Here is a 25,533-nt window from a genome sequence, read left to right as displayed (position 1 = left end):
GGGAGCATAAGCTTTCGTGGGTAAGAACCTCACTTCTTCAGATGCAAGAAGTGAGGTTCTTACCCACGAAAGCTTATGCTCCCAAGAACCTCACTTCTTGCATCTGAAGAAGTGAGGTTCTTACCCACGAAAGCTTATGCTCCCAATACTTCTGTTAGTTTTAAAGGAGCCACAGGACCCTCTGTTGCTGAATGTCTGAGTTACTGCAAAAAGCACTCTGCCCACAATAGCATTTGTAATCTTCATTTTCACTTTGAGACTCTGCCAGATGGAAGGAAAAAAACACTTAATAGTAAGTAACCAAAGAATGAAGAGCCCTTTTTGCCAACAGCACATAAGAGCATGAGCCCATGTCAACAAAAAAATATTGAGACTGTTAAGCCTGTTTGAAACAAAACACTTATCAGAGGAAGGGAGGGAAAGGAAAAAAGTCACATTCTTGAAGTCCAACACGCATGGACATTTCAACACTCATGGCAAAGAGTTCCCCCCTCTCCTTCTGAAAGGAGGGAGACATAATTGAGATGAGGTTACTTATTTGGTTTCTTTTTGATTTGTGAGACTCCAACAAAGTTGCATGGCACTAGTACCCCTCAGACATAATTACTGTCCTTCAAAACAGTTGTAGACTATCATGTGGTTAAAGGTTTGGCATGGCTATGTAAGCTTTTAACTATCGGAGAAACCTTTCCTGTAACAGATATTTGTGACCGTAAAATGAATACCCATAAGTATTAATAATCATTAATACCACCCAAAGTCAACTCTTGTATATCACAACAATCAGAATGGTTTCAAAATATGACTAAAGTCAAGTCAGAAAAAAACCAGAATAAATTAGGAGCCATTCCCACATATCTCAATACCCAACTTTTAATTCCAAAAATTCCGCTGATGGAAATAAACAATATAAAGATGTACTAGGATTTTTTGGACCAAGTTCATCATTATTTCAATGTGCTTACACTTAGAAGAGCTGTGGTACAATCTCTGTTACTATGTGTTATGAGAAATTAACTGTTATCACATAGAAAATTACTTAGTCACATCAGATAGTGATTCACCCCAACATCCTGCTGTGGACCACTTAGCAAAAGCCCCTTTCATGGAGCAATGTGCTTCTCAAATCCCTGCCCAATCTCCCACTATTTGGTTCACAAAACTTCTCCTTTTGCTGACTATCGAGAGTGACTTGGGTGATCCACAAATTAAGGTTTCAGAACCACTGATTAAATACATTAAGCATGCTCAGAGACTGTGGAACAGTGCATACTGTCACCTGCCAATCCCTTTCCCTGTTCTGTCTGAACTGCGTGAGCAGAGCAGTGGACCACTAGGATGCAGGGAGCGAGTTTCTTCAGCTTGGATTGCGCCACACTGCTTCTTCTCTCTGCTCCAAGAAAGAGAATGGGTGAAGAGATTTCAGAGACCAGCCAGAATTGACCAGGCCATGTGCTCTGAGGGTCTGATCCCTGGAATTCAGGGGCCATCAAAGCATGAGGCAGCTGAGCTGCTCACTGCATATTGACAACTCATGATTTTATTGCAAATTTCACAGTATTTGCTGTTTTTCTTGTAGCCCCCAGCTCCTGAAGTCATGAGAATCATAGTTTTCATTTAAAATAAAGTACATTTTTAGCCCTTGTTGCAGAGAGAGCCTTGACAACATGAAGCCTCAATGAAAAAAATGTAAAGGCAAATACAGAGTCAAAAATACATTTTCTAAGATCTCATGAAGTTTAAGATAATCTCATGATTCTGGTGGGCTGACAAATGATTCCTGAATGTTTGAGGTTGACGAGACTGCACTCCGCATTTGACAAGGCCTGACCCTTCCCTCAGTTTATGCATGGCTTTTGTCTAATAGATGTATTTCTAAGTCTGTGTAAAGTGAGTGTAAATCCAAATGGTAGTGTTTTTACCCTGGCACTGCACAGATAGAGGCTGTGCAAAGTAGCCCTTGTGATATGGCTGCAAGATAATGGAGAATCAAACCTAATGACTTTTTCCGCTCTTGTATTGAGCAAAAATGATCAGACTGTAAAACTCTTCACTTAAAAATATAAAAGGGGAGAAACATCCAAATAATAATTTGAAGGTCAGCTTCTTGTTAGGTCTATAATTATCCTAAATTTGTTTGTTAAAATGATGATCTAACTAAGGGCTAATCTATACTGCCACACTACATCGGTGCAGATACACCACTGTAGCGCATCTGGTGAAGACGCGCTATGCCAACACATAATTACTCTACCTCAATGAGAGGTGGAAGCTATGTCAGCAGGAGAGCGTCATAGTGAACTGTGGACACCGCTTTAAGTCGATGTAACTTCTGTCGCTCAGGGGAGTGACTTTTTTCACACCCCTGAGCGATGTAAGTTACATCAACTTAAGCAATAGTGTAGACAAGCCCTCAGTCTACTACAAACAGGATGTATATTTGGCTGATCTCCATTTAGTCTGTATTTAATTAGTTTAATTAAAGAGATAGAAAGTTTTTCTTAATATCTAACCCAAATCTCCCTTGCTGCAGATAAAGCCCATTACTTCCTGTCCCACCTTCAATGGACATGAAGAAAAATTGTTCCCCGTCCTCTTTTAAAGAGCCCGTAACACAGTGAAGACACCCTCAGTCTTCTTTTCTCAAGACTAAACATGCCCAGTTTTTTTTAACCTTTCTTGATAGGTCAGGTTGTCTAACCCTTTTATCATTTTGTTGCCATGCTCTGAATTCTCGCTGTTTTGTCCAGTGTGATGCCCAAAAGTGGACAAAGTACTCCAGCTGAGGCCTTACATATGACACTCCTGTGAATACCCCACAATGTTATTAGGCTTTTTTCGCAACTGCATCACATTTTTGATTCATATTCAATCTCTGAACCACTATAATCCACAGACCCTTTCCAGCACTACTACCACGTAGCCCAGGGGTCGGCAACGTCTGGCACGCGGCTTGCCAGGGTAAGCACCCTGGAGGGCCGGGCCAGTTTGTTTACCTGCCGCGTTGGCAGATTCAGCTGATCGCAGCTCCCACTGGCTGCGGTTCGCCGTCCCAGGCCAATGGAGGCGGCGGGAAGCGTCGCGGGCTGAGGAATATGCTGGCCGCGGCTTCCCGCCGCCCCCATTGGCCTGGGGCGGCGAACCACGGCCAGTGGGAACCGTGATCGGCTGAACCTGCTGACGCGGCAGGTAAACAAACTGGCCCGGCCCATCAGGGTGCTTACCCTGGCGAGCCGCGTGCCAGAAGTTGCCGACCCCTGACCTAGCACAGTTATTTCCTATTTTGTAACTGTGCATTTGATTTTTCATTCCTAAAGTGCAGTACCTCGCACTTCTTTACTGAATTTCATCTTGGTGAGTTCAGACCAATTCTCCAATTTGGCAAGGTCATTCTCAATTCTAATCCTGCCCTCCAAAGTGCTTGCAACCCCTCCCAGCTTGGTGACATCCACAGATTTTTATAAGCATACTTTTCACTCCTTTATCGAAGTCATTAATGAACATATTGAATAGTACCAGATCCAGGACTGACCTCTTTGGTACCCCACTAGATACATCCTCCCTGTTTGACAGCAAACCATTGCTAAATACTCTTTGAGTAGAGTCTTTCAACTATCTGCACACCTACCTTATAGTAATTTCATCTCAATCACCATTCCCTAGTTTGCTTATGAGAATGTTATGTGTGACTGTGTCAAAAGCCTTACTAAAATCAAGATTTATCACATCTACTGCTTCTCCCCATCAACTAAGCCAGTAACTGTGTCGTCTTCTAATGAAAACCAATATATAAGCCTAGTTATCATTGTGTGCAATAGAGAAAATACCTCAGGAAACCTCTTAAAAAGGCGAACACATACGTAACTGCTTCGCTGAACCAAACGTAATGTAACCTAGTCCCAATTCACAAACAAAATCAGAGTCCAAATAATCCAGCCAGTAAGATGTCAGGGTTTGAGGGTTTCAAAAAACCCTCAAACAGTGATGTGCAGAACTCAAAGGTTTCAGTTTGCAGAAGACTCAGCAAGCATTATTGTTTCTGTTTTGTATGTGTTTGCATCCAATGAGTCTCACTGTGAGTTTGAATCAAGTTGCAGAGTTGCATCCTAAACTGGCTGCACAGCCCATGGAAACTGAGGCCCATATATTACACAAACACATAGAGCGGATATGGGTGTGAGACAGAATCATGGAACCATCAACACCAACATATGGCTGTAAATAAACAAAGAGGAATAAGTTAATCTACTTCTCTTAAGACATTTGCAATACTCCACTAAGTATCTGGCAGCCTTGTACAGAAAGGACATTGAGATGTTCCAGAGGCAGTCAACAAGAATGATAATAAGGCTAAATTATTAACTTGAGCAGAGAGGCTGCAAAAACTCAGATACTATATACTAAAAGTTAAGCTTTTCAAGTACTCAATGTGGAAGCTTCATAGACTAACACAGCAAAAGCTAAGCACTAAGCAAACAAAACATTAAGCGTGAGCTGGACAGTTACTGCACTTTGCAGGAGAATAATATGAGTTCCGTAAATGATACCTTATTGGCTGTGACTCGTTGGGGCATGAATTGTGCCTGCCTCTGTGTTTGCACAGCACTTTGCATAAAGGAGCCCATAATTCAGTGTTTCTCAAACTGGGGTCGCCGCTTGTGTAGGGACCAGCATGACAGTACAGTAGTATGCATATCCCGAGGGAAAAAACTCTGGCCTTGGCATTTTTTAAACCAAAGGCCCTAGTCTCCCATCACAGGAGAAATTCATTCTTTCAGCAGAGAATCAAACACTTGGATATAGTTCTCACCTCACAATATCAAGCACCCTCAAGCTATTAAGTGGTTGTACTGCCTCTCCTTACTCCAACTGGAACAGGCAATTGTCTTTCAGCAACAGTGAGAATGTCTGGTAGTGAGGTAGCTAAGTAGAGCTGGATGATAAATGATTTTCCCATCCCATGACTATTTTTGAGAATTCAAAATTTTTTTCCATCCCAAATTGAGACAGAAGTCACAAAGTTTTCCAATTTGCATCAATCCAAATGTTCCACTGTGAGTCTGACTTTTTTTAACCTTTGTCAATCACAATTAGCTTAAATTTTAAAATAAAAAGCTATTTCAAAAGTGAAAACCAGAATTCTTCATTTCTAAAATATCAAAATTTTGACAATTTTGAAAAAAATTTCCCCAGAAACTTTTCGAGTCAGGAGAATCATCGAAACTGACCCTGTTTTGTGAACAGTTTCCGTTTTAATCAATCAGCATTTTTTTTATGAAAAACATTTTATTGAAAAATTCCCAACCAGCTCTATAGCAGAGCTGAATGCAAGTGGCTTCCAAACCACACTTTTCTCTGTAATGATTCTAAGCTGACAGTAGTTATAAGTGAGACCACAATTTGAAACACTTTCAATGACATTATTTCATCAGCCAAAGTCTGTATTAGTTTCCTTGAGTTTCTCTCTGCAATTTTAAATGAACTTATACTTTTGGGATCTATTTACAAGCACAGTCATTTGGAGTTGGGTGGGGAGGGGCGGGAATTACCAATTCTGACAATCATTTTTATTATATTTAAGTGAACATTTTTATGTTATAAATACTATTTCTCCTATATATTTCAAGTTACAGATTCATACCTTGTTCTACTTGAATGAAATAGTAGTTTGCATAAAAAAAGAAAATATTTGTTTTATTGACCTTACAATGATATATTTATGTTCATAAAAGATATGATGGTGTGATATCAGCACTATACTATAATGTTTCCTTTTAAGTTTAACCCACTTTTTTATGTATTATTATAAAATGGGCAATGAAATAAGCAATACCTTACCATTATAATAAAAGCTTAGAAGAATAGCTGCTGCATTAAGCCAATGGAGTAAACAAATACTTTATCCCAAGTATGTCTCATACAAGGACACTGGAACTCAGATTCTTCTTGTTCTTTCATCTTTCTATTAGTGGAGTCAGAAGGCAGATACAGTACTTGTCTAATGGACACTGGCTCAGGTCCTTGGTGCTATAAAGTCAATGGAATGCCTCTTGGTTTCAATAGCCATTGGATCATACCGTTAAAGCATAAATTAAGACACTTTTCTTAAACGGGAATTTTTATGAGTACTTTCCACCCACCAGTAAATACTCATGAAATAAATTCTTACTTCATTCAGCATGCTGATTGTTAGTGCTGCCACACAATGCCATCTGCCGGTTCTCATGAGAAATAAAGTTTGATGGACTCAGCCCACTGACACTATGTTAGCTATACATATTAAATCTTCCTGCTGTAAGTTCATGATTGTTATAAATAACCAGTCGCATGACAGTTGGAGTTCTGCTTGAAGACCCACCTCTTTAAGACAACTCCCAGTTTTCATTTTAAAAAATTCTAGCACTCAAGCTTAAGGAGAAAAGCTTGTAAGTGGGACCTGAGTACACCCTAAAGGTGAAAAACCAGAAGACAAAAAGAGACCACAAAAATTCCTCTTTAAAATATCATGATTCTTTCGGGCCTGACTCATGATTTTTGAATATTTGGGATTGGCCATACTCTTTACTGTTAGTTCCTATCCTGTGCATAAATTATCATTGTTTATGGAATAGTCACTTCTCTACATTGGGTTAAAGCCAATCTATTTTTATGTCTTCCTTTAAAAAAAAAAAAGGCACCCCTGAATCTTATAGTGATCGAAAGCAAAGTGAAGATGGCCACTCTTCACCCTCCACTCTTGAACAGTAAAGGACAGTTTTACCCCAGTGGCTCAGGGCGTACCTTTATATACAGTCCATTAAGGGTTCAATTCACCTGTATGTGGAGGGCCTTCACCATCCTATGCACCATTTTAAAACCCATTTAAACCTTCTCGGGTGTCTGGTTGGTGGGTCTTGCCCACACGCTCAGGGTCAAACTGATCACTTTCAGGTTTAAACTAGTGTAAATGCTGAATTCTCCGTAACTTGAAATCTTTAAACCATGATTTGAGTACTTCAGTAATTCAGCCAGAGGTTAGAGGCCTATTACAGGAGTGGCTGGGTGAGGTTCTGTGGCCTGTTCAGATTCATGAGGTACAATTTTCCTTTTCAAAAGCTGTGTTGACTCTTCCCCAACATATCCTGTTTTCTATGTGTCTGATAATTCTGTTCTTTACTACAGTTTCAACCAGTTTGCCTGGTACTGAAGTCAAGCTTACCAGCCTGTAATTGCCAGAATCCCCTCTGGAGCCTTTTTAAAAAAATTGACATTACATTAGCAATCCACCAGTCATCTGGTACAGAGGCTGATTTAAGCAATAGGTTACATACCACAGCTCTTCAATTTCATATTTGAGTTCCTTCAGAACTCTTGGGTGAATACCACCTAGTCAATGACCAGTTCTAAATAAATTAAGTGTCATGCACACTTTAATATTGCATGCACTTTAATATTTGTATTTTATAATCTTGAAGCTTTGCCAAGAATCACTCTCTTTACTTGGTTCAGCAAGTTTATTATTGTACAAAAACACAAAAAACTTATTGTCTGGGTTTTTGTCCAACAAAAGAAAGTTTACTTGTTTTTATATGCTGCGTGCAAAACCTTCTGGCACTCAGTAGCCTGAATGTTAGTTAGTCTGAGGAGGGGAAAATAAGCACAGTTTTAAAAAAATGTACATTATGTAGTGAGCTTAAACTGCCACGTCTATTGTATGTTTTGTGCTTGCTCTTCTGTGTAATGTAAATATTTCTAACAGTCAGCAATATAGAAAGAATACATAGTGAGTCCAACTAGTTTCTTTTCACTGGAAATGTATGCCAATGAGCTTAAAAAAGTCAAGTTCTAAGTGGAATCCATGGATTTCTCAATCACTTTTGCACAAGTACGCCATACAATTAACCAGCTTATTAATCATTAGAGAAGATACTGAATCTAGGATGAATTTTGGTATGGCAAATGGTGATATTCTTTAAAATGGTGATATTAATGTGAGCTGCATTGCTAACTCCCTGCATACCACAATGCAAAAATGTGCCACTCTGCATTTGCTCCCATTTCCATGTTAATTGAGCTTGTATTCCTGAGATACTGAGGTCCTCCTTCACTGTGAGTAGTGTTTTATTCCAAAAGTAGGCTAATTGACGTCAGTGGGATTGCTCATGCTGTAAAACACTGTTCAATGTAACTAGGGTATTGCAAGCTGGCCCTGAGGTTTTCTGTAACCTCCATGGCTATTTTGTTTGATACGCTGCGCTAAATTTCTCCCCATAGACAATGGAGCCCCTTTTCTTTAAAATTAAGAAAAAATACTGCATCTGAAGAAGTGAGGTTCTTACCCACGAAAGCTTATGCTCCCAGTACTTCTGTTAGTCTCAAAGGTGCCACAGGAGCCTCTGTTGCTTTTTACAGATTCAGACTAACACGGCTACCCCTCTGATACTTGAAAAAATACTGTAACTCCAAAAACATTTTGCTAAAATGCTAGTATTTTGAGTCACCACAACCTTACTTCTCAAATGCAAATGTAATATTGTACATGCAGTTTAAACTAGGCCTAAGGCTTACTAGCAAACACTACAAGGGCTTTAATGAAATGATGAAATCTGTCCAAGAGGGATTCCATATGCCGAACCTACCTCGCATGGAGAAATTTTCCCTTCAAAACTGAATTACCATTATCCACATCCATACATACAAACTCACTGCAGCTCAGAAGTGCAATTGGTACACGATAGCTCTCCGTTCTGGGAAGAGGACTTTGAAATCCCAGTTTTAGGAGTCTCTCAGTAGAAGACCTTCAGCTATGGAACTCACTTCCTCTTACTGAGGAGTACAGCTTGCTGCCCTTCAAGGATGAGGGTAAGATACATCTGTTTAATTAGCGTTGGTTTTAGAGTGCTGTGATGAGATGGGTGCTAGCCAATTAATTTTGTCATTACACCATCATAAGAAAGCATGTTTTGGCCACCCAGTAGGGATTGTAGTGTTCTTATCATGCTATTCAAGATGTCCACCTCCTATGGTGACAGAAGACATGTAAATAACTGCAAAATAATAGTTTGCAAAGGGGTAGCTATGGGTGGGCTGGGTATTGTTTCAAGTACAGCCAACATCTCCATGCAAGACCAACTGTTACTGTCTGCCTACAAACCAGAAGTCGCTTGAGGAAAGATGCATTCAGTTTCTGTGTGGTTTTAGTACAGCATAAAAATCTCCAGACTGATTCTTGACTGCATATTTATACCTGCCTCTGGAAATTTCCATTACATGCGTCTGACGAAGTGGTCATTCACCCACGAAAGCTTATGCTCCAATACATCTGTTAGTCTTTAAGGTACCACAGGACTCTTCGTTAGTATTTTATTGCAGCATCTAATTTTATCAGGAAGAAACCTGCATCATAAACCTCACCACCTTCCACTGTAAGTGCAAGGTGCCCTTCTTTGATCTGTCTTCTCTAACTTAAACACACAGCAGCATCCACATTTAAAAAACAAACAAATACAAAAATAACCCTACCAAAACAAACAGGACATGTAATTCTCCTCCCGGGGAGAGGAGGAGAGAACAAATCACACATAACAGATATTAGTCATGTCACTTCATGTACTACTAGAAGGTACCCAGATACTAAGATGATGAGGGCAGTATAAGAACCTATAATGAATAGAAAGTATGAATAGCTTACTTCTGGGGGCATTCTGCACAAAAAAAAAAAAAATTCTGCACACAATATTTTAAAATTCTGCAACTTTTATTTGTCAATAAGTAAATGCAGAGGCTCCAGCATGGCAGTGGGCAACACAGGCCACTGGCTGCACGAAGGTGGGAGATCACCCTGCAGCTCCCCTCGCCCCCGGGACACGGACTCAGCAGTGAGGCTGCACCTGACCCTGATATAGCACATAGCCTGCCCCAGAAACACCCTGGAACTCTGCCCCTCTGAGCCAGGTGCACCAGATGTGGGGCAGGCAGGCTCAACCAGGCAGGATCCAAGCGTGGAGGGGCTCAGTGTAGGCTCGTTGGGAGGGTTCCAGATGCAAGGGCAATGGGACTCTACAGGGGGTTCCAGAGAATGCCCGGCAGTGGACTGCAAGGCAAGGCTGTACCGGAGAGGCTCATGCTCGAAAACAGCCCTCTGGTAAACTGACGGTTCCCATGGAGATTAACAGGGTACAGGTCCCCACACTCATGGACTTGGGGTGTAATCAAACTCATCTGGCAAGACCTCATCACCACCCCAAATCCACAGAGAGAAGTCATCCAATTACAGTTTATTGACAGGGACGTGAAGCCCTACCCCAGCACTCAGTTCATCACGACAGTGGACTGCGAGATCAGAATCATGATGGTAGGCCTAGCCTACCCAGTCATCCGCAGCTGTGACTGGAAGGGATTCACAAGGGTTCTACACACTACAAACCCTGAGCCAGGCAAACCAGAGCCCATGTTTGAGGGGGGACCCCCTCGAGGAAATGGGGGAGACAGCTGGTAATCATGACACTGACTTTGAGGGACCCCAGGACACCGAGCTCGACAGCCCTGATGAGAAGGCAGACCCCGTTCATCAACATGGGGAGGATCCACCAAACTTGGGAGCCAACTTTGGCCAAAACCAGCGAGAAGACTCTACGCTCAGTCAAGCGTACAAGCAACTGGCCAGCATAAATGGAACAGTCACAGAACCCCGATCAGCAACAGAGTATCCCCAGTTTGAGCTAAAAGAGGACTGTCTATACTAGGTTGACCCTGACCCGCAAAGTCAAGAGGCCCAGACCCTTGTGCCCTGGTGCCACAAGCAAGCTGTCATGAGATTCAGTCACGATGTCCCTGCTGCTGGGCACTGGGCCATGAAAAGACGTTGGTCCAAATTTTGGCCCATTATTTTTGGCCAGGAATTCACCGGGAAGTCAAAGACTTTTGCAGCTCCTGTCCAGACTCCCAGCTTATCACTCCATAGTGAGCACCGAAAGCCACACTACTCCCACTACTCATGGTGGAGGTACTCTTTGAGAGGATCACCATGGAACTGGTGGGACCTCTCAAGAGAAGTTTCAGATACATTTTGGTGATCCTGGACTCTGCTACCCACTTCCCTGAAGCAATCCCCCTCCGTAACACCACAACCCAGACCATTGCTGTGGAGATATTCAAGGTCTTTGCTCAGGTGGATCTCCCACAAGAAATCTGGACAGACCAGGGCACAAACATCACATCAAAGTTGCTTAAGCAAGTTCGCAACCTGTTGGGCATTGAGATGATTCAGACATCCATTTATCACCCTCAAATGGATGGCTTAGTCGAATGTTTCAACAGAACCCTCAAGGGCATGCTTTGGAGATTTTCCCTGACAGAGCTTCTGCTACTCACAATCTGGGAAGTTAACCAATCATCAACCAAGTTTTCTCCATTTGAGCTGCTTTATGGGAGGCAGCCACGGGGAGTCCTGGACCTGGTGTGTGAGAGCTGGGACAGGCACCTTCCCCATTATAAAGTCTCCTGCAGTACATCCTCTGACTGCACCCAACTTGAGAAGGTGGGGGCCTTAGCACGCAAGAATCTTCACAACACACAGAAGTCACAGGAGCAGGCATACAACCAGGGAGCCAGGAAATAGCCTTTGAACCAGGGGACAAGGTTCTCCTGTTACTCTCCTCTGAGGAGTCAAAACTGCTCGCCCAATAGCAGGGGCCTCATTAAGTGATCTGCCAAGTGGGGCCAAAAACTATGAAATCCAGCAGCTGGACAAGAGGAAGAAATGACAAATATACCACGTGAACATTTTGAAACCCTGGCGGGATCGGAAGGGGTTGCTGACTGCCCCTTATAGCCCTGAGGCAGAGTTGAGCTCAGCTAACCTTTTCCCTTGCAGGAAGTAAAAGAACAGGGCCCTGGAGCTCAGCTGGGGCCAGACCAGGAAAGGAGCCAGACGTCCTTCCCAGAGAGCCAAACTGTCCACGGAGCCCATGACCAGCTGTGGCGGGCGACAACTCTCCTGAGCTGGCCTGGAGTCAAGACAAGCCACTGACCCAGGAGACTCAGGAATCCAAAGAGGAAGCAGAGAGTGAGCCGTTCAAGGAGACTGGGAACCAGCGGCCACAGAGCAACCCAACCAGATGCCAGTAAGAAGCAGCCCAGGGAAACGAGACTTTAGTCCTGCTGAGTTGCCGAGAGGTGAGGCAGTAACCCCACATTCCCCTGCCAATGCAGCAACAGGATCACCCATTGCTTCAAGGATCCTAGGCTGGGACCCAGTGGTGCAGGGTGGGCCCAGGTCCCCTTGCGCACACTCATGGCTGGAGGCCAGAGCCAGTGACTGTTTGTTTGCTCAGCCCACACCCAGGAGGCCTGAGCTACTGACTGTTTGCTCAGCCCTCATCCAAGAGGTGTGAGCTACCAACTGTTTATTTACTCAGCCCACACCCATGAGGCCTGAATTATTCACTGGCAGTTCATTCAGCCCACACCCAGGAGACCTGAGCTGTTGCTCATTTAGTTGCCTCACTGCAAGCCAGAACTCCCAAGCAACAGATCTGGCGTAGGCGCTTAGTCTCCGACACTACTGGGGGAAGGAGGTGAGGCCCTGATCCTGAGAAGCAGGAACCTTACAACATTGCAGTGACCAGTGTGGACGCAACTTTCATTTCACTGCACCTTGTTGTTACACATGGAGTGCCTGTACGCTATACACCACCATCCATGTAGACACAGCCACAGATGCAATAACAGGTCCCTGAGTTATAGTGACACTAGCAGGTTCAAATTTAAAAACACATACATCAGAAGATCACCTAAAATTACTCACCGTCTCAAAACCCCGATGGGGGTGATCAGGAAAGCCAGCTGGTTTACCTCCTTTGAATTCATCAAGCAACAAAAAAGGATCCACATTTTTTAACTGAAATAAATCAAATTTAGGATGTTTAGACAAAGATTTTGCATCAATTTCTACTTTACCTGCTGCACACAAAACATAACATTATCAGAAATACTGAACCTCAAAATATGCTTTGATTCTTAAACAGATTCCCTTACCGCCCAGCATTCAAAATTTAAGTTACACAAATATAGGTGCAAATGAAATTATAGAAACTATATCATTTTTCAGTGCTCATTATCTTTATTTCCTGTGTTTATTTTTGAAGTATACTAATCAAAAGAGTTTCATAGCATTTATACCCAGCAGTTTAAAAATAACTAAAGAACTATTTACATATTGGTTCCAGTCCAATGAGAGCTCCTCCCCCAGAGTAAAGATTCTCACTAATGATCCACTCCTGCAAAAGCTTGAGTGAATAAATAGACCTTGAAGCATGCCTGGAAGGTCAGCAGACAGATTCTGATGGATGGAGTGAATTCCAGAGCCCTGAACTCTGGGTAACACCATACCACAAGCCCCCTTGTTATCTGTCAACTTGAGTGCATCAGTTGATCTCAACTGCTGTAGCACCACACAAGGATAAAGAGGCAGGCTCTAAGGTAGTAAGCACTCAAACTACACAGAGCTTTATTGGGAACAACCAAAGCCAACACTATGAATTGTACCCAGAAGCAAACCTGAATCCAGTGCAAGCTATGGAGAGCACAAATATAATGTGCTCCCTACATGAAGTTTCAAGAAGCAAGCATTCTGCAACAGCAGTTTCCCCCATAGCTTTTAGGGGTAGCCTCATCTACTGTTCATTGTACTAATCCAGTCTCTGAGCCTAAGACATAGATAACTGGTAAGATCTATATGAGAAAGAGAAGGCCACAGTTTGCAAGACAATACAGTGGCACAACTGCCACTCTTATCTAATACCAACCATGGTCCCCGCAACAGGACCCCCAGTTCTCCTACTATATTGACAAAAGTTTGAAAATCTCCAGTTTAAAAAGTAAATGAGGCAGGTGTCAACTCTCCTGTTTCCCCTAGAGCAGGGGTCGGCAACCTCGGTAAGCTGAAGTATGTGCTGGCCGTGGCTTCCCGCCGCCCCCAGCTTCCCTCCGCCCCATTGGCCTGGAGCGGCAAACCGCGCGGCCAGTGGGAGCCGCGATTGGCTGAACCTGCAAACGCGGCAGGTAAACAAACTGGCCCGGCCCGCCAGGATGCTTACCCTGTATGATGTTATTAACACACCTTCTAAACCCCATAGCTGGGACCCTACCAAATTCAGGGTGCTTACCCTGGCGAGCCGCGTGCCAGAGGTTGCCGACCCCTGCCCTAGAGGCTTTTACAGCATCACCTCCATCATCTCTGGTTGAGCATCACCAGCTGCCTCTTATCCAAGCCCCAAAAATCATATCACAATCAGAACATCAGGAAATCCCTGACACAGGACTGGGGAATTACTATTATATTAGTTGATGGTGCTATTTTTTCCTGCTGCTGTATGAAGCTAATGAAATATGGATGGGTTTTGCTTTTCATATATCTACCATCAAACATTCCAACCAGGAAATGATCATCATTCGGCACCACATCAAATCTCTTTGGGAGGAGAGGAAGTATAGAGCATACCTCAGGCCTGCCAATGCTTCTCCGAACACGCGCCCCAACCCCTTCCGCCTGCTCAATGCTGAGAACAGTTTTGATAACTTTCCTCAGAATTACCATCCTTCCTCCTTCTGAAAGAAGATGCAGTTTCCAAGACTTCAAAAATCTGCACAGGGAATAGATAAGATTTTTAAATGTTGTCAATATTAGCTCTTGGAAAGTAAAAAAATCAAAAGTGCCCTAACACACAAACAGAGCAGCTAACAGCTCAAAACAGAGCAGCTAACAGCTCAAAACATTAACTATAAATGACAGAAAATTGGCAAAAGACTATAAGATTTTGGTTTTACTTTAAATCTGCAAACAACCAACATGTCGCCTATAGCAAAAGCCAAAACAGCAGATGGAGTTTCCATTTACTTAAGCTAAATAATTCATTTTTCCACCAAAGGAAAGTTGCACCTCATGCCTCAGGTACCCCCACAGCAGGTACAGTACCTTACTGCTCCCTATCTGGTGCAGGACCGCAATGCCTGCAAACCACAGATTGCTTTTCATTTAACTCCCTCTGCGCTCCGCTTCACAGTAACTAACTCAGCATGAGTCAGCACAATCATCCCATCGCCTAGCAAAGGAGACGGGTCAGTCACATGCGGGGGGGCAAGCCTGGGGCGGAGCAGAGCAGTGCAAGGGAGGTCCTTGCTATAGTCTGGCTGTGGGGCTTTTATGATGCTAATATTTCAGGAGTATTGATATCTCAGCCAGCATGCACACAGTCACACCAGCTCGTGGCGCTCAGTGAGAGTCACAGACACCCAAAAAGAACGAGGAGTCCTTGTGGCACCTTAGAGACTAACACATTTATTTCAGCATCAGCTTCCGAGGGTTAAAGCCCACTTCATCGGATCCCAGGAAGTGGGTCCTTGTCCACGAAAGCTTATGCTCAAATAAATTTGTTAGTCTCTAAGGTACCCCAAGGACTCCTCGTTGTTTTTGCTGATACAGACTAACATGGCTGTCACTCTGATCACAGACATCCAACTAGGCACAGGGATCAACGAACCCAGTGACAGGATCCCAGCCCCACACACTGAGATGATACAACAAGAGATCAGTGACAACCACACACAGGCAGCCATCCCAGATGACGCATGCGCCGTGCGCGCTATCGCGCTGCCCGCCGCGGAGAGGCTCCCCCGCCCACTCCCTGCAGTGACAGCTCCGCCCCCGGGGAGCGAACGGAGCGAGCGCTCCGCCTCCTCCCCCAATTCGAGAGCGGGGCGGGGGAGTGAACGCAGCTGCCTATTGGCTGCGGCGCAGGGGAAGCAGGGGCGGGGCTTCAGGCCGTTCCTTCGCTTAGGGGAGCCGGGCTGGAGCCCCGACCCGCTCCAGAGTGATAGAGAGTCGGGGAGCGCCCGGCGGGGCCCCTCGCCACCCAGGCGGCGTCACAGCCGGGTCCTAGACTCACCCATCTCCGGATCTGGGCCGGGGCTTCATTTACCCAGGCAGCCGCTCCGCCGGCGGCAGGGCAGAGGCTGGGTCTGCTCCCCACCCTGAGCTCCCTCTGCTTTTCCGAAAGAGCAGGGGGGAGAAAATTGCAAAACCAGCAATAAAGCCCTGCACCAAAACAAACCACAGGGAAGAGAACCAGAACCTGGCAATCAAAGCCAACAAGCTGTGGCATCAGGCACCCCTGTGTGCAGGCCCCCTGCATGCTAGTGTAGTACATCTTCCTTCAAAGTGCGGCTCAAAGGTGCCAGTTGAAAACTCATAATTTGCTGGTCACTACTGTGCTGGTAAAATATGTGTGGCAACATTGCCTGTAAAGGTGCAAGGGTCCCCTGTATGATGTTATTAACACACCTTCTAAACCCCATAGCTGGGACCCTACCAAATTCAGGGTCCATTTTGGTCAATTTCATGGTCGTAGGATTTTTTTAAATTGTAAATTTCATGGTTTCTGATATTTAAATCTGAAATTTCATGCTGTTGTAACCCTGGGGTCCTGACCCAAAAAGGGTCATGGGAGGGGAGGGGGGTTGCAGGGCTGTTGCCACCCTTACTTCTGCGCTGCTGATGGCAGCAGCATTGCCTTCAAAGCTGGGTGGCCAGAGAGTGGGGCTGGTGGCCAGGCATCTAGCTCTAAAGGCAGCGCTGCCACTGGCAGCAGCACAGAAGTGAGGGTCACATGAGTGGGGGGAGCAAGGCTAACCTTATGGGCGGGCGAGTGGGTGACTGCCCATGGTCGGGGGTGCTGTGGTCCCCCGCATACACACATACCCAACCTAAGGCCCCTTTAATCCCTTAGTGCTAGGCCTGGAGCTGGGGAAGGGCCAGGCTGAGGAGGGGTGAGATGTCCTCTTCCCTGCATTGGCTGCTCCCCGGGGGCTGGGCAAGACCTGCCTCTGGGAACCTCCCCTGGCTGCAGGAATATTCACACACACATGGCTTGGTGCACCTATCTCCCCCATGAAAGCCAGAGCCTGGCACACAGTAGGAGCCCCCAGCTGTGGCGCCCCCAGATTTCACAGCGGAGACCAAATTTCATGGTTGTGATGCATTTTTCACGGTCATGAATTTGTAAGGGCCCTTCCCAGAGCCCTGCCCAGGAAGACATTGGCAAACAGGTCTGTCCTAGACAAAGAAAGGTGTGTGTGCCTTAATTTGCATTTAAGCAGTTAACAGAGTCATCAAGCAGGAAAGGAAGACAAAGGAAATTCAAACAGGTAAAAAAAACCAGCAGAGACCATCCTTTCATGTAGACTCAGTGGAGGAGGGGTCCTGACCTGAGAGTTTGGTCAGTAATCTGCTGGTATATGTGGTGGGAATTTTGTTTGAATCTAATATAGTTTGTTATATTAGGCATTAATAAACATCCTTATTCTTGTAACCATTTCTGATTTTTATGCCTCACTACTTGTACTCACTTAAAATCTATTTCTTTGTAGTTAATAAACTTGTTTTACTGTTTTATCTAATCCAGAGTGTTTAAATTGAAGTGTCTGAATAATTGTTTGAAATAATGAATTGACATATTATTCCCTTAAAGAAATAATGTACTTAAAATATTTATACTGTCTAGGAAAGGGCTGGGCAGCTCAAGACATGCTGTTCTGGGGGGAAATCTGGGAGTGTGTTTGGGTCACCATGCAATATAACCAAGGCTGGTGAGAACCAGAGTGTAACTCAAGTGTGGCTGGTAGGCTGCAGTTACACACAGACTCTCAGGGTGTGGCTTGTATGCTGGAAGGCTGTTTGTGATTGGCACAGGTGGGAGCTAGTCCAGTAAGGTACCCAAGATTGCAGGGCAGGGGTCACACAGCCCCCCACTGGTCTGTACTGTACCCTGATATGTCACACAAGCTGAAATCAAAATTGGAAATATCAGCCTAATTGTGTATTTCTGTTCCCTGCCTAGGTGCTGTTACTCCTAGAGGCAACACAACCAATCCCAAATTCTAAAGTAGAAGCTACTTTGTGCTCTTAATCTACTAGGACAGTGTTTCATAACCAGTGGGTTACACAAAAGATAGTCAGGGTATCTCAAGGCATTGGAAATTATATCACACTCTAAAGCAAAGAAAGTATTACTCCCTTCCCCCTGCACACCCTCCCCCTTCGAGATAAAGCAATCCCCTGCCATCTCTCCAACCATATACAGAGGCTTGATCTACACTAGAAAATTAGGTTGGCATAACTATGTAGCTCAGGGCTGTGAAAAATCCACACCCCTGAATGGGGTAGGTAAGCCAACCTAATTCCCCCTGTAGACAGCACTAGGTTGACAGAAGAATTCTGTAGCCTTTGAACTGTAGACCAGCCCACATAAATCAATTATATAGGCTTATCCTTGTTATCATTGATGCGTTTTTAACTCTTACTTTTACAGTAAATGTTATGGGAGTGGGAGGGTTGCAAAAGATCTGACTTAGCAAAAGGGGCCACCATCATGGAAAGGATAACAATTACTGCACCGAGATAATGTGGTCTAGTGAACAGAGGTTGGCACTCAGAAGATCTGCATGCTATTCCTGGCTCTTCCACTGGCCTGTCGGGTGACCTGTGGCACGTCACTTCACCTCTTTGCTTGGATAATGATACTTAAGGGAAATGTTATGGAATAGCTAGAAATTACTAATTTCCATTCAGATCAAATGGAGTTACATCATTCAAATTGCAGGCAGTAAGGAGCTCATGGTATTTTCCATATCCTTATTTATTTATTTTATATAAGAGGAAAAAGAAGTAAAAGTAAATATAACATTCTATATAAAAAACATGTTTTAAGATGTTACGAACCAGTGATAATTAAAACAAGAAAATAACCATTTCAAATAAATACCACATTGTGTTTATGTTCAAACTTTCCTGTTTGTCTTCTTCCTTTTTTCCTATGTCTACGCCATAATTTTTCAAGTGAAAGGTTACAGCGTGACAAAAAACCAAAACAAGAACCCTGGTAAAACACCAAAAAATCCTATCATTTCACTTGTGGGCTAAAAAGAAATAAAGGGCAGGGAAGGGACAAATAAAATTTCAAAAACTGAATTTTTTAAAGGAATCTTTGTGGTATGGTGAGTCTATACCTTTGTCTATATTTGCCACTGAGAATAAATCTCTGATGGAGTCGGCAATGTGTCAGGCAAGTACAATGGAGCACTACCTTTATTACCAGGAAGCAGCCCCTAGCATTATTTGGTAACTGTTTAATGATGAACTAGCCTGTAATATCTATTTACTAATTAGTAAATTTAAAAAAAAATTTCTTTGCTTCAGGGCATATGGCAACCCACTAACTGATAGGAATTGGATGGGCAAGTTATTCCATATTTGTCCACTAGAGAGTTTCTCACACCTCTAACATGATACTGGTTTTCGACAGACAGGATCCTGAACTGGATGAACCACTGGTCTGACCCAGTATGTCATTTCCTATGTAAAAATATACCCTACCTAGAGCCCATAACTTTATAAGTTTTACAATATGTTTATTTCCATATAATCACAGAAAAAAGTTATAATTTGTATTGTGTAAAGAAAAGAGTTAAATTAAAGGTACTCTATTTACACAGAATTGTGCAAAAGTACATTTATGGAACATGAGAGTCTAATGCTTAAAGGAGACTTTATATTGAGACAAATCTGGCAGTGCTTACTCATTTCTTACTCAGGGCCCAGACGTGGCGTGTCCTATTAAATCAATGGTAGTTTTGGCAATTACTTCAATGAGAGCAGAATCAGACCGTGAATGAGCTCCTGGCCCTTCCTTTTTTGGATCAGATGTTATGTCCACAACCAATTTTATTATCAGTGGCTTCTGCTTACTGTTTCAGCTGATGCGGTTCTTAGTTATCATTAAGTCATGTCCTGTGTCAATTAGAATCCCAGTCTTACATAACTAATATGATCATTAAATTCTGGGAGTTGGGTGGTTGTCCAGATATATTCAGCCCACAGATATTGAAAGAATTCTACACAGATCACCCTGGATAATTCCAAGACAAAGGGCCTATAAATAATGCAGGCATTTCAAAAACTATAACCTAACTCAGGACCCAGATGCCACATTTGAGATGGCAACCTATTTGGGGGCTAATTTTCTATTTGCAGAAAACTGAACGCCCTTGCCCTGCGCCTGCCACGCTCCTTCTCCAAGGCCCCACTCCCACTCACTCCATCCCCCCTCCCTCCATTGCTCACTCTCCGCCACCCTCGCTCACTCACACATTTTCACCGGGCTGTGGCAGAGGGTTGGAGTGCGGAAGGGGGTTTAAGGTGCGGGCTCTGGGGGGCCAAGCTGGGGCTGGGGGTTGGAATATGGGGCAGGGCTCTGGGCTGGTGGTGTGGGCTCCAGAGTGGGGCCAGAAATGAGGGGTTCAGGATGCAGGAGGGGGCTGTTGGCTGGGGCAGGGGATTAGGATGCAGTGGGGGTGAGGGCTCTGTCTGGGGGTGCAGGCTCTGGGATGGGGCTGGAGATGAGGGGTTTGGGGTGTAGGAGGGGTCTCAGGGCAGGGGCAAGGGGTTGGGGTACAGGCTCTGGGAGGGAGTTTGGGTGTGGGAGGGGGCTCAGGGCTGGGGCAGGTGGTTGGGGTACGGTGTGGGGTGCGGGCTCCAGGTGACGCTCACCTCAGGCACCTCCCAGGAAGTGGTGACATGTCCCTGTGGCTCCTAGGCACAGGCGTGGTCAAGGAGGCTTGGACCGGAACCACAGCCAATGGGAGCTGTGGGGGTGGAGCCAGCGCTTGGGGACAGCGTGTGAAGCCTCCCTGGCCACCCCTGTGCCTAGAAGCCAGAAGGATATGTTGCCGCTTCCCGGGAGGCGCCTGAGGTGAGCGCCGCCCAGAGCCCACACCCCAAAGCCCCTCCTGCGCCCCAGTCTGCCTGGGGCCGGCCAGACTTTTAACGGCCCAGTCAGTGGTGCTGACTGGAGCCGCCAGGGTCCCTTTTCAACCGGGCATTCTGGTTAAAAACTGGACGCCTGGCAACTCTACCCCCAAACTGAGTGGCACTGTGACCTGGTACACAGGGTCACAGTACCACTCAGGTTTGGCCTGGCCATCCCTCCATCATGACAGTGGGGCAACCGGGACAAATTTGTGGGAGTGGTGTTGCCACCTAGTGCATGGGGTCACAGTGCCACTTAGGTTTGGTACTGTAACCCTGTGCGTCAGATCACAACACCCAGAATGGGGGAGTGGGGAGCCAGGCCCAGCACTGCAGGACAGGAGCTGCAGGTGCAGGTTGGGTGCATGGCAGGCTTTCTCTCCAGTCTCCTCCCTGCTCTTGCCCCAGGGTCTCCCTTCAGTGTTTTTGTAACCCTGGGGATTTGGAAGGGTGCGGGAGGGAGGACTCAGTTTCAGATTTTGCCCCAGGCCTCAAAAGAACTCTGTGCAGGCCACACCCAAATACTATATCAGGATCCCCTATTAGGGATCACAGTGCATGTGAGAATCCCATTAACTTTAATGGATCAGCTAAACATTTTAATTGTGCAAAAGGTATGCTAATATATAGATAAATAAACATAGATGTGTTCTGCTGGAGTGAGTGGGATTTCGAAAATCTGCTAAGGAAATAGATAAGATTTTTAAATGTTGTCAGTACAATATTTTGGAAAGCAAAGAAACAAAACATACTTAAGCACCTACACACACAAGCTCACAAACAGCAGTTAACAGCACAACTGCAAATGAAGACAGACAATTGGCAAAAGACTACGAGGTTGTGGTTTGCTTTAAATCAGGAAACAACCAACATGTCCCCTGTAGCAAAAACCAAAATAGCAGTTGGGAGCCTCAATTTTTTGAAGCCAACCAGTTTCTCTTTTCCACCAAAGGAAAGTTGAACCACATGCCTAGGCTAACCTATCTCCCTGCTCCCACCTATAAAACACTCTATCTTGCAGTTCCCTATCTGTGCAAGCCTGTAAACCAGGGGTCGGCAACGTTCGGCACACGGCTCGCCAGGGTAAGCACCCTAGCGGGCCGGGCCAGTTTATTTACCTGCTGACGCGGCAGGTTCGGCCAATCGCGGCCCCCATTGGCCGCGGTTAGCCGTCCCGGGCCAATGGGGGCAGCAGGAAGTGGCGCAGGTGAGGGATGTGCTGGCTGCGGCTTTCCGCCGCCCCCATTGGCCCGGGACGGCGAACCGTGGCCAGTGGGGGCCGCGATCAGCCGAACCTGCCGCGTCAGCAGGTAAATAAACTAGCCCGGCCCGCTAGAGTGCTTACCCTGGCGAGCCGCGTGCCGAACATTGCCGACCCCTGCTGTAAACTAAGATTGCTTCTCATTTAACCCCCCTCTGCACTTCAGAGTAACCAACTCAATATGATTCAGCACAATCATCCCCAGCCTAGGTGGTGTGTGACTCTTGTGTTTGGGGAGGCTGGGCATTGGTACCAGAACCTCCCTAGAAGTGGGGGGGTTGCCCAGCCCCCTGCTTTGCCCCGAGGCCTCACCCCCGCTCGGCCTCCTCCCCTGAAGGTCTTTCCTGCGTTCCACCCCTGCTCCATGAGCCCCCCACCTGCTGCTTGCTCCTCTCCGCCCCCTCCCCAGAGGCCTCCCTCCACTCACTCCTCTCCACCCCTGAGGCCCCCCCGCCTGCCGCCCGCTCCTCTCTGGCTCCCGCGCCGCCCCCCCCCCCCCCCAGGCAGGCAAGGAGGTCTCGGGGGAAGAGGTGGAGCAAGGGTGGGACCATGGTCCGGGCACCTGCGGCCCCCACTTCTCGGGAGCTTCCGGAGGCAGCACTCCAAAGGTGGAGGATGGGCACACTTCCAAAGGGAGGTGTGCTGCATCCACCATTTCTTGCCCCATTTAGCTTCTTATACCTGCTGCCCATGATCCCCAGTCTCCTAGCAAACAAGAGATGGGTGGGTCACATACACTAGGAGGGGAAGCTTCCAGGAGTGCAGGGCTGGGGAAATGCTATATACTACAGAGGTTTGGAGGCTTTTATCATACTAATAGCACTGGGTGTGTCTGTCGGCAGGCAGGATCAAACCAGGGATCTCTGAAGCTTAATGCATGAGCCTCTACTGCATGAGCTAAAAGCCACGTGGTTCTTAGCTAAGGCTATAGCAGACTCAGTAATTTCTAGATGGTCAAGGTGACACTAGAGGGAGAAAGAGTGCCACATCAAGCAGGCATGGCACACACAATCACACAGGCTTATTCCACTCATAGATAACAACTATACACAGGGATCAATAAACTGACACAATCACAGTCAGACACGCACACAGACGATACAATCGCAGAGATCTCAGTCACACACAGAGATGTACAATCACAAATCACAATCACACACACTCAGATGACACAATCACAGAGACCACAATTGTGCACACACACAGACACAGAGATGTAATCCCAGATGACACGTGCACCGTGCACTTTCTCGCGCTACCTGCAGAGGGCAGAATCCCCGCACTGTAAACCCCACCCCTAACACTCCCCCTGCCCGCTATAAGGATGGATGGTCTCATCTCCCAGCTGAGGTGGGATCATACTCCACTTGAGTCATAGGGATGTAACACAGCCCCCACAGCAGCATTCTTGGTGCCAGCCTGGTGCCCACTCCCCAAGCTGAGACACATTCAGCCAGGCCAGCTCCCAGCCATGGCAGGCAGCATCACAGCTAGATCCTGGGCAGCCCCCTGCCAAGTACACTCCTCTGCAGATTGGGCACAAGGGCTTGGGCCTCATTTACCCAGGGAAACCACTCACCAAACACTGGGCTGCCTCCAGGTCCCACAGAGTCTCCTTTACAGTGCAGGTAGCCCGGCATAGAACATGCTGGCACATGCCTTCCTCTATCACCTCCAATACGACTGGCAGCTGAGCTCTCTGTTTGTTGCCCAGACCTCTTCAGGACCTGCAAGCTAGTTTCCACGACCAGGTCCATGGCGGCGAGGGTGACCAAAAAGCAAGTGTGAAAAATTGGGACAGAGGGTGGAGGGATAATAAGCACCTATACAGTAACTCCTCATGTAAAATCATCCTGGGTAACATTGTTTTGTTGTTACATTGCTGATCACTTAGAGAACATGCTTGTTTAATGTTGCGCAATGCTCCCTTATAACGTTGTTTGGCAGCTGCCTGCTTTGTCCACTGCTTGCAGAAAGAGCAGCCCATTGGAGCTAGCTGGTGGGGGCGTGGAACCAGGGTGAACTGGCAGCCCACCTATCAGCTCCCCTAAGTTTGCTGTGCGACAGCAGCCCAGCAGGCTATCAATTGCCTGCCGGCAGTTCAGCTGCCCCTCCCACCACTGCCCTGTGCTGCTCCTGCCCTCTGCCTTGGAGCTGCTCCTGGGAGCCTCCTTTTTGTTGTGCAGGGGGGAGAGGGGAAAGAGGGGGGCTAATATCAGGGTGTCCCCCTCCCTCCTGCTCCTACCCCCTGCTTACCTCATTTCCGTAGAGCAGGGGGGGATGGGGGGACATGACAGGGTGGCTCAGGACGGAGGGAGGGAACGTGCTGGGCAGTAGCTGCTGTCTCAACTTCCTGGTCTACTTAAAAAGGCAATGTACTTAGAGTGGTTCAGCATACTTAAAGGGGCAATGTGCGTCTCTCTCTCTCTCTCTCTCTCTCTCACACACACACACACACACAGGGTATGTGTCTCTGTCTCTGTCTGCCATGCTGTCTCCTCTCCCTCCATTCGTGCTGCCTTGTAGAGTGTGAGGCTACATTAACAACAATGTGTTAACCCTTGAGGGCTCAGCTGAGAGCTAGTTCATCATTTAGCAGTAAGGCATTCCCTGGGAAATATCCCACCCTCTGACTCCACCACCTCAACCAAGCTTCACAATCATAATTGCTGTGTACAGTATTAAATTGTTTGTTTAAAACTTATACTGTGTACACATATATATAATATAGTCTTTGGTGAAAAAAATTTCCCTGGAACCTAACCCCCCCCATTTACGTTAATTCTTATGGGGAAATTGGATTTGCTTAACATCGTTTTGCTTAAAGTCGCATTTTTCAGGAACATAACTATGTTAAGTGAGGAGTTACTGTATAAGAAAAAGACCTAAATATCGGGAATGGCCCTATAAAATCGGGATATCTGGTCACCTTAGTGGTGGCCATTGAGCGGAAGGATCTCCTCACAGAACCCCTGCTACACAAACCTCATCTCCATGTGCAGGTGGCAGAGTGCCCCTTTATGTGAGACCTCCTGGATTACGATCAAAGGGACTGGCTGGACCCTGTGGCGCTCAGCTTGTGCATGGGGCAGCCCATCCAGTGTGCCCTCTGTCATGTGCTCCAAGAAATGAGTACAGCGTTGCCTCCTGTTTCTCTCATTTTCCTTGAGTGGGTCCTGTAGGAGGCTGCTCCCCACCCACTCCTCACCCCTGGCCCTCTTTAACTCATCATCAGGCTCTTGCCCTGTGAGCCTCCTTTGCCACCCCTGACACGCCGCTTGAGCCAGCTGCATGACATCCAGCCTGTCCACCTCTGTACCCAGAGAACATCTGTATGCACTCATGCTTCTCTTCCATCCACTTCCTCACCCTCATGTCCCAAGTGGCAGGATCTGCTGCCACCTAAGCAGGGCAAGGCACTCCAGTGGGT

General features: G+C 46.1%; 1 protein-coding gene across 7 annotated transcripts in view; it reads right to left on the bottom strand.

Annotated features, from left to right (window-relative positions):
• The window catches only part of PIR (pirin), a 91,486-nt gene extending 67,559 nt beyond the window's left edge, over window positions 1-23,927 (bottom strand). Inside the window, exons 1-3 of one of the 7 annotated variants that reach the window (XM_034756478.1) lie at window positions 23,683-23,927; window positions 14,483-14,624; window positions 12,788-12,880 (exon numbers count right to left, since the gene is read on the bottom strand). In XM_034756478.1, coding sequence (XP_034612369.1) covers window positions 12,788-12,880; window positions 14,483-14,578 — 189 coding nt within the window. In that variant the 5' untranslated portion in view covers window positions 14,579-14,624; window positions 23,683-23,927. Of the gene's footprint in view, window positions 1-6,169; window positions 6,271-12,787; window positions 12,881-14,482; window positions 14,625-14,956; window positions 15,100-15,521; window positions 15,602-15,926; window positions 16,069-23,682 lie in introns of those variants that run through there. The other 6 variants (XM_034756441.1, XM_034756451.1, XM_034756470.1 and 3 more) reach the window with 6 other exon arrangements.
• Window positions 23,928-25,533: the final 1,606 nt, after the last annotated feature.

The sequence above is a fragment of the Trachemys scripta genome, chromosome 1 (assembly GCF_013100865.1).
Source record: "Trachemys scripta elegans isolate TJP31775 chromosome 1, CAS_Tse_1.0, whole genome shotgun sequence".
In the NCBI taxonomy this organism is placed as follows: domain Eukaryota; kingdom Metazoa; phylum Chordata; order Testudines; family Emydidae; genus Trachemys; species Trachemys scripta.
This window is presented reverse-complemented; position numbering and strand designations above follow the sequence as displayed.